Source organism: Adiantum capillus-veneris, chromosome 21 (assembly GCF_014529385.1).
Source record: "Adiantum capillus-veneris isolate H3 chromosome 21, ASM1452938v2, whole genome shotgun sequence".
In the NCBI taxonomy this organism is placed as follows: Eukaryota; Viridiplantae; Streptophyta; class Polypodiopsida; order Polypodiales; family Pteridaceae; genus Adiantum; species Adiantum capillus-veneris.
This window is the reverse complement of record NC_140951.1, coordinates 98,577,694-98,587,473: the sequence shown is the minus strand read 5'-3', so window position 1 is coordinate 98,587,473 and position 9,780 is coordinate 98,577,694. Positions and strand designations below refer to the sequence as shown.

The 9,780-nt window shown below is 44.4% G+C and overlaps 1 protein-coding gene across 1 annotated transcript; it reads left to right on the top strand.

Annotated features, from left to right (window-relative positions):
- The first annotated feature begins 3,136 nt into the window (after positions 1–3,136).
- LOC147431411 (cytochrome P450 724B1-like) lies at positions 3,137–9,096 on the top strand. Its single transcript, XM_086494026.1, has 9 exons — positions 3,137–3,486; positions 3,641–3,962; positions 4,044–4,196; positions 5,263–5,514; positions 5,633–5,722; positions 5,865–5,943; positions 8,315–8,421; positions 8,604–8,740; positions 8,875–9,096. The coding sequence occupies exons 1-9, from the start codon at positions 3,209–3,211 to the stop codon at positions 8,978–8,980; spliced, it is 1,524 nt and encodes a 507-aa protein (XP_086350152.1). The 5' UTR covers positions 3,137–3,208; the 3' UTR covers positions 8,981–9,096.
- Positions 9,097–9,780: the final 684 nt, after the last annotated feature.

The following is a 9,780-nucleotide window of genomic DNA, read 5'->3' as shown; positions in this document are numbered from 1 at the left end:
AGGTACGGCGGCGACGAAGCGGTTGAGCGCGGAGAAGCGGCGGCTCCTTCTTCTTCGCGGCCAGGAATCCTCCACGAAGCAAGCGTAGAGCGGTGAGTGACACACCATCGCCTTCTTTGAGCTTACTAGTTTAGGCTTGTTGTGTGCTTGGAGCCATTTGTGGCTCGTACACGGTGTATCGGCAAGTTTCTTGCATTGACACGTGCGACATACGCGCACAGATAGCACCAAGTTCCACCTTGAGTGGTCAAGGCTCAAGCCTTGGTGAATGCAAACTCTAGATGCCAAGGATGTGGGAGACTACCTTAGATTGGGGTCACTTTGAGTGCATCCGCACGTAGATGTATGCTATCTTACCATGTGCGTGACCATTGAACCCCCTTTTTGCAGCACATGAGGAGTTTGCGTTTGATGTCCCCTATGTCCTCAGTGGTCGGACTCAACTCTTAGATTGGGGTCACTTTGAGTGCATCCGCACTCAGACGGAGCAATGTTAATGTTGGTGTATGTTATCCTTGTTCATAAAGCACACATGGTGCACTTGAGGGATCAACAGCCCGAGTTGCTCCCACCGTTGATTTGGGCTAAGTGGGGTAAAAAGAATGGCACCCTTCGTCTCGCTCTCTGCTCGAGCTCACGACCACCTCCATCACACTCCCGCAACTCATCCAACCTACCTATCACGCATTCGTGTCGGGATTGCGAGCGTGCCCATATAAGAACCTACCTCCTCTGGTCGCGTGGATCCGACGGTCTAAAGCCCCCCCTCCCAGCCGGCCGTAGATCCCTCGAGTGAAGTGACACCGCGTGTCACTTATAAACGAGGGTATGTATAAGGGGTATGAGCCTCCCGAAGACCGGCCACGGGAGGGGACCCCCCACCTAGGCACGTTAGCCTCACTCCACGCACTCGCGCACCGTGGGGACTCCACGCAAGGTTCCCCGGGGCACGCTATGACCCGTCGGCGGTGCGGCGGAGCCTGAGGCTACGTGGGGCTAGGGACCCGAGACGCGAGACGCGCGAAGACCCGCGAAACACAAACGGCCGTCGACCCATGGAACGCAACCACGCCCGAGCCGGTCCCGTCCGAGCCGGGCCCCCGAGAACGCAACTTGACCCGAGCCGGTGCCGTCCGAGCCGGGCCCTCCTGAGCCGGTGCCGTCCGTGCCAGGATCCCTGGAAGCAACACCTTGGTCCCTTGGCCGCGTGCGGGTAAGAATCCCCGCCGGGCCCCTTGAAGACAGTCCCCTCGGCCGCGTGCGGGTAAGAATCCCCGACGGGCCCCTTGAAGACAGAAGTCCCTTCGGCTACGTGCGGGTAAGAATCCCCGCCGGGCCCCCTCCTCGACGCGCCCAGAAGCTGGGGCGTCACACTTGGTATCAGAGCTCCAGAACGAGCTCCTGGAAACGAGCCGAAGACTAACGTGCCCGACGCGCACGATACTCACGACGACTCCAACCGCAATGGCCCGGGTCGTCTAAATCCTGGTGAAGAGAGCTCCAGAAAGCAACCACACGCCCTCCGCACCGTGACGCGTTCCCTGAACACCGGGCCGTCACTTGTGACCCGCGCCGGCCCCGATCCGAGCCGGGCACCTCCATGAGGAAAAGGAACGATGCGAGCCAGACAGGGCTCTTCGTGACGCGTCCCAACAACGGGCCGTCACCCGTGACCCGCGCCGGCCCCGATCCGAGCCGGGCACCGCCATGACACGAAAAGCAGCGATGTGAGCCAGACAGGGCTCTTTACATGAAGAAAAGGCAGATACGAGCCAGACAGGGCTCTTTGTGACAAAAACATAGAAACTCCAAAAACGCGACGAACCAAGCCAACGGTGTTCGTCGCGCCCCGGCCACGTTTTGTGGCCCATGCTGAGCTAAAGATCCAAACGACGTCCAAACAGGGACCAACTCGCAAGTGCTGCATTGCGACGGAACGCTCTTTCAAATCCGGCTTTCAAGAAGCCTCCGCGCGGACCAACGCAGCAGGTGGCTCCGCGCACATCGGGTTACCTATTCGGGGAACGCTCAAGTACGGGGAATTCTACTTGGGTGTTCAAAGCATATCTTTTCAGCCTTCTGCCAAAACCCCAAAAAATACTCACTCACTCACTTTCAAAAATGACAAAAACAAAGCATGCCTACTTACTTGCATTTGGGAACAGTTTTTGATCACTTTGCACTTATATGCACCCCTTTGTCCCCACGGCCTCATGCATAGCCGAGCACTCTTTTCCCACGTTCGACGCGGTCGTCGAACTCTCTTCAAACGGGGGTGTATATAAGGGGTATGAGCCTCCCGAAGACCGGCCACGGGAGGGGACCCCCCACCTAGGCACGTTAGCCTCACTCCACGCACTCGCGCACCGTGGGGACTCCACGCAAGGTTCCCCGGGGCACGCTATGACCCGTCGGCGGTGCGGCGGAGCCTGAGGCTACGTGGGGCTAGGGACCCGAGACGCGAGACGCGCGAAGACCCGCGAAACACAAACGGCCGTCGACCCATGGAACGCAACCACGCCCGAGCCGGTCCCGTCCGAGCCGGGCCCCCGAGAACGCAACTTGACCCGAGCCGGTGCCGTCCGAGCCGGGCCCTCCTGAGCCGGTGCCGTCCGTGCCAGGATCCCTGGAAGCAACACCTTGGTCCCTTGGCCGCGTGCGGGTAAGAATCCCCGCCGGGCCCCTTGAAGACAGTCCCCTCGGCCGCGTGCGGGTAAGAATCCCCGACGGGCCCCTTGAAGACAGAAGTCCCTTCGGCTGCGTGCGGGTAAGAATCCCCGCCGGGCCCCCTCCTCGACGCGCCCAGAAGCTGGGGCGTCACAGTATGCTATCTCGATCTATTTTCCAGCATTCTCTTGGAGACGTTCTTCTCCATCTGCTGCAGTTCATCGAGAGAATGAGAGAGAGTAGAGAGAGAAGGGCAGCATTCTGCCAATTTTGGCGGGGTTGAACATTAAACGAAATCTGCCCAAAGCCCACGCTAGCAAAACGCTACCAGGCTCCAGCCTACCGTGCGGTCCGTGAGATTGCCCTTTGTTGGTGGGTAGTTGACAAGGAGGGGACTTTATTATAAAAGCTGGTCTAGAGCTTTGGTGGATGTAGGCCTACATCATTCATTCTCCAATAGGATGTAAAACGGTACGTTGAAGTCCGTGGGTTTTTATTCCTGGATGTAATTGTAAAGAATTAGCGCGCAGTACTGGTGGCCATGGAACTGCAACTGTGGTCGCTGCTTCTCCCATTATCCACGTTATCATCATCTTCTTCCTCATCATTATCAGGCTCGTCTCTTCTGATTGCAGCTACCTGCATCTGCTTTGCGGGTATTCTGTGCTGCTGCTTGCTGCACTTGCGTCACCTGTTCTGCAAGCACAAGCTGCCCCCCGGCAGCCTGGGCTTGCCTCTGCTTGGCGAGACGCTGCAGTTTGCTCTTCTCAGAGCTCCAATCGGCACGCCGCTTCCGTTCTTCTCTTCTCGTATGCAAAGGTTGGCTCTCTCTCTCTCTCTCTCTCTCTCTCTCTCTCTCACACACACACACACACACACACACACACACACACACGCACGCATCAAGCACACACGCAGTCTCTCTCTCTCTCTCTCTCTCTCTCTCTCTCTCTCATGTCATATGCACGATCAGATATGGCACCGTGTTCAAGACTCATCTGCTGGGACGGCCGACAGTGGTGTCGATGGATCCCGAGCTCACCAAGTTTCTATTGAGCAACGACGGCAAGCTAGTGCAGGGCTATTACCCAAAGGTGTTCAGCAGGATCCTGGGGCCAGCGCTTACCCTCCAAGGGGCCAGCCATCGTGCATTGCGCGAGCTGGCCAATCTCAGCGTCAGCTCTAGTGCTGTGCAAAAGCTGCATGTGGAGACAGTGCAAGAGCATTTCTTGACTTGTCTCGAGTCCTGGCGACACCAAGCTGCTGTGCTCGATGCCCAACATGATTTCAAGGAGGTATAACTGCATCATTTCAGTCGGTCAAAGGTTTTGATCTACTGCAGCTGTGTAAATGACGCCGTGATCGTGTCTATGCAGTGGGTTTTTAGCTACTCTATTAAGCTCTCTCTTGGTTTGGCGGCCGATGACCCAACCGCCGAATTGCTAATGCGGGATTTCTTCACGTTATCGTCCGGTTACTCTTCCGTTCCGATCAATCTACCAGGCACCCAATTCAACAAGGTTCTCAAGGTATAAGAAATTCATCGTGTTTGTTTTGTACTCTATTGTTTTGTTGGCACACATGAGCTGCTTTCTCTCTTCAGCCATGTCAGTAATTGACACTCACTATCGCTAGTTGATTGCGGCCGTTTGATTGCCTAAGGAATGCAAAAAATTCTCATATTTGCAGATCCAAGGCTTGAACCCGTTGAAATTGACTCTAACTATTAAGCTATTGCACACTCGTTGCGAAATGTGTGTGTGTGCGTGTGTGTGGATTAGGTCATCGTAGATAAGTTTACAATTAGTTCACAGTTTGTATACATTGAATTCACATAAAATTTGGTGTGATGTGCATACCCTCCCAAACTCACACTTAGTTCACATACATACCTCCCGACTTCACACATAGTTCACACCTAGTTCAAAAATCGAGCGGACGGCCCAGATTGCCGCCGCCTCACGACGCCTAATGTGAGCCATTGATCCCACGTCCCTATGGGTGTGTTAATTACTTGGGGGGGGGGAGGGGAGGAGGAGATCAAAAGGGGAGTTCAATTCAGGGAGGGATGGGACCGATGTGACATGCTTTGTCTCATGCACACGCAAGAGGGGTAATACTTTGTTTTGCAACTGCACCTCAAAGTTAGTTAGCGGAGGGGGGAAGGGGTAATCTAAACACACACACACACACCAAACCCCCACCACAGAAGTACCCTTACTTGATATTGCTTTTGTCTCTTTATTTACTTAAAGATGAAATTTGTCATGTACATAGCTTGTCGATCACGTGCTAGCAACCAAGCAACCAACTAAATGGGTGCATCTACTTTAATCAAGGATTACTTGATAATTAGTGATCTACTTAAGAGATAAATTAAGGAAAAAGTGAGCTTCAATATAGTTCTCTTTTAGTGTTAATCAAGGATTACTTGATAGTCAGTGATCACCTTAGGAGATAAATAAAGACAAAATTGAGCTTAAATATAGTTCTCTTTGAGTGTTTTATATGTCTGAGGATAATATCTCCAATGTTAAATTGTTTAGTTGGTGCCTTCATAATTAATTTAATTGATCTTTTCTTTTTTTATGGTAGGCACGACAAAGAATCCTGGCAACGATCACAAAGCTTGCAAGATTAAGGAAACACAAAGGCAGTAAAGAGGCAACTGATATTCTTGATGTGGTGTTGAAGAGGTGCGATGAAAGCGGGGAACGTTATTGCGGGCTAGATGTTGCAGAGTGGATCTTTTTCTTTGTGGTGGGAGCTTTTGAGAACACATTCTTGCTTATAGTCAATGTGTTAAGGTTCCTCTCGGAGAATGCCCATGTGGTAAACCAGCTCAAAGTTAGTGTCAACTTCTCTCACTAATTTCTAGGTCTAAGAGTATATATTTGTTCAATCTCTTTGTGTCTTTGTGTAGAGGTATGCTTGAGATCTTGCTTACCTTAGCTTTTTCTTTCAGAGGGAGAATGTGGCTCTCCGAAGGACAAAAACACACAAAGAGAAGCTCACATGGGATGACTACTTGCAAAAAATGCACTTTACTAGAAGTGTAAGAAGTTTTATGCTTTGTGTTTGTGATTGGCATCCCCCCCAACCCCCCCCCCCCAACAGCATGCTTGCCCTGCTCTCTCTTTTTCCTCGGCATGAAGCACTTACTTGGTGAAATGGTGAAATGTGTTGCATGATCGAAGGTGGTGAGAGAGACTCTTAGACTAACAAATATTGCACCCTATCTTATGAAAGAATCAACCGAAGATATTCTCTTCAAAGGTAATCTTTTATCATTGACCTTTTCTTTGTGTGTGTGTGTGTGTGTGTACGTGAGAGAGAGAGAGAGAGAGAGAGAGAGAGAGAGAGAGAGAGAGATGACACTCTTTGCCTTTAGAATTGATCTTTTTAAAATCTCAATAAATATCTTTAAAAATAAAATGAACCTTTGAATCTACATTAAATTGATCTCAAAACTTAGAATTGATCTTTTTAAAATCTCAATAAATATCTTTAAAAATAAAATGAACCTTTGAAACTACATTAAATTGATCTCGTAAATTTTCACATCTTAATTAATAAAGTTCAATTTATAACAAGGTGAAAGTTCACTATGGCGTACATAAGGCTACTGAGAGGGTTTTAATAATTTTAAGAGTTCAAATGTTGCAGAGAGAGAATGAGAAAGTGACACTAGCATTTTAAAACATTTGTTGTCACATGAAAAACACTTGGAAGCATTGCAAGAAATTGAGGAAAAAACAAAGTAATTGGGATGGGAAAGTGTCCGAAAAAAGTGTGCCTCAACTTAGTCTTAAGCTAGTTGAAAAATTAAAACCTCCCATTGAAGGGAGGGAGGGGGAGAAGAAAAAAACCTAATAGGAAAATTAAAAAAATAGAGCTAGATTAAAAAAACTGCCGATTATTTTTTTAAAAAATTCTCTTTGACTCCAAACTTAAGGGAATTTTGTATGTTGTGAAATTGATTGTTCCCAAACACTTGGAAAGAAGGTGTGTGACCCAATACCCAAAGCCCCTTTTTGGGTTTTTGCAAGAAATCTTTAGTGTTGTGTTCGGTTAGGGAGATTTTCATTGTCAGTGCATGGTCGAGACTTACTTTTCATTTCACATCCTGACATATCTTTACTTTTCTTACATATTTCATCGGTTTTTTTTACGTTTACCATGGTTTGTAGCTTGCTAGTCTCGATTTTCAATCGGCTCAAGACTAAGCTGAGGCAATCCTTTTCCCAACATTGATACCAATTTAATTTAACCTAACAATTTTATCACTTTCTTATTGTTTTTGAAAGTCGTAATGACCCTTTCCCTTGTTAAAGAGGGAGGTAAACAAATTTCAACACCTTGTCACAAGGACTTACAAAAAATAGTGAAAAAAAAAATCATCATCATTAACTTGCCATGTGGCACTAATCTGAAAGCTTTATCCAATGGTCCAAAGAATCACCCAAAATTCAACCCTTTACTAAGGACTACTTGTGTAGTCCAATAAGAAACCACAATGAAAAGCATGCCCTAGTGCTTAACTCTCAAGCCTTTTATAAACTTTAGCCATTTCTTCTATAAATTTTCATCAACCCAAGAAAGGTTCAAGTATTTTTCTATGGTTTTTGACTTTTTAAAATAAGCCTTAGAGAAGAAGAGAGTTCGATATCAACCTTTTCACGTGGAAGCAAAAAATTCTATTTTAGTTTTATATTTTGGAAAGAAGTCCCTTCATTTCATAGTTTTACATGAAGTGAAAGGACTTCTTATTGTTTTCATATTTGATTAGAAAGTGTTTTCGTAGGAGTTTGATCACTCAATCCATGATGTAAAGTATTCATAAATGGTTTTTACATTTGAATTCAAATTAAAGCGACATTTGAGGATGTCCATGCGTCAGGCCTTACGTCATTGTGTGCTCTCGACCTTAGCCACCTTAGCCATCAAATCTGTGAAACCATTGCTTCAGTGATGCCATCGCTTCAAAGAGAAAAATAATAAAATATTTTTAATTTTTATTTTTATTTTACTTCCTTCTCATTTTATTTTGTTTTCAAAATGTCGATGTACAATGTGCATCTTTCACATTATTTTAGGGATAATAATTATTGATATTTTTGAAAACCATAAATGCTTTTGCTACATTGCACAATTGTAGATAAAAAATTCTTGTTTATCACAAAAAAAATTTATGTTTATAATTTCTGACTTGTGTTTATAATATGCATGGAAACTATGATATGAGGATATTCTCTCCTATTTCAAAGGTTATCACCTATAATAGAAAAAAAAACATGTTAGCATGAGAAATAATCTTCTTCAAAGAAGTTATAGGAAGTTATAGCTTAAACTTCTAATGAAATTCCAAACTTAAAGCTTTTCATTATTTTCATAGTATAGGATCCTTTTGCCTTGTTTACACGTTTAAACAAAAGAAGGTAATTTGTTATCAATTTTTTTGTTTTCAATATTATTTTCTAAAGGTAGTTAATGCCATTGCGTCAATTATTAATTTTGACTCATTTATTAAGTCTTGTTTGACAAAGGAGGATAATTTACTATCAATTTTTTTGTTTTCGATATTATTTTCTATATCTAGTAAATGTTATTGTGTCATTTTATCAATTTTGAACGTTTTGTTGTGCAGGCATGGTAATCCCAAGGGGCTGGATGGTTATCTTGAACTTCTCGATGGTGCATTTGAGTCCATGTTACTATCCAAACCCTCTTGAATTTGATCCTTGGAGGTGGATGGTAATTTCTACACAAGAATTTCATTTCATAAACTTAAGTTTATATTAAGTATCTAATATGTTTTTCCATCCCTTGTAAGTGCCTCTTCATTCCTATTGTTATAAACCATCAAATTAATCATTTTTATGCAATTAATCACTTGTGTATTTAATTTTTTTCATTGATTATGGTGGAACTGTCAGACCTCTGAAAGCGATAAAGGAAGTAATAATCCGGACTTCTTGATACCTTTTGGTGGGGGTTTACGAAGATGCCCAGGCTCACCACTTGCAACGTTTGAAGTATCAATTTTTATTCACTATCTTGTCACTCTTTACAAGTAAGTGTTATTTAATTAGGAAATCAATAGGAAATTTGATTTCTTAAGCTAAAGCTTGAACTAGATGAATAGGAGATCATTACCAGAAACATTGTTTCTTTTATGATGCAAATTTGGCATTGTTGATGTGTCAGGTGGGAACGAGTATTTGGGAAAGATGTGCAACGAGATGACGTAACTTGCCTGAGTTTCCCCTTGATGCGCAATGGATTACCACTCAAATTGCAACCACTGGACTAAGATTATCATAGTGGTTATCAACTATTGATTTTGTGTATATAATAATCTTGAGAGTAATATTTATTGGATTTTAATTGTTACATAAATTAGAATTGAGGTCAACACAGTTTCTCTCTCTCTCTAATAGTATGCACAATTCCTCATTAGACGATTAATGATGCCAATTGTCCATGAGTGGAATGCTTTGATATTTTCTGTATGTGCTTTGATGCCTTTGGTTGAATCTCCCACTCCCTACCAGAACTTTCTACCTTAAACCGTACAATTCTCTCTCTCTCTCTCTCTCTCTCTCTCTCTCTCTCTCTCTCTCTCTCTCTACACTAAACTTCCAGGATATTGCTATCAAAATTAAGAAGCGTAGATCAATTAGCGTTTGAGAAAAACAGGGGTACAATGTATTTTAACCGGCTAAAATCATAAAATCCCGGTTAGATTTTGAGCTTGCCTTAAAGAAAACCGGCAAATTTTACACGAGTTTTAGTGTAAATACTGGCAAAAACTTCAAATTTTGACCTAATATATGATAGAGTTTCAAGTTTTCCCTTATTTTCTTTGGTAACGAAAAATGTATTTTTCTAGCCTTGCATAGAATAGTTTGTGAAGTAAGTGAATGACTCTACTTTTTGAGGAGGTATTAAATGCCATCCCATAATGTATAGCATCTACTCTTCCATTTAGTCTCCGTTTACTTTGGTTTATTTTCTTGAATATTACAATGTTGTTAATTTTCTTGAATATTATAGTGAACCGATTGGTTTATAATAATCATATGCAATATTGTAAAAATTGTTGGATATTCT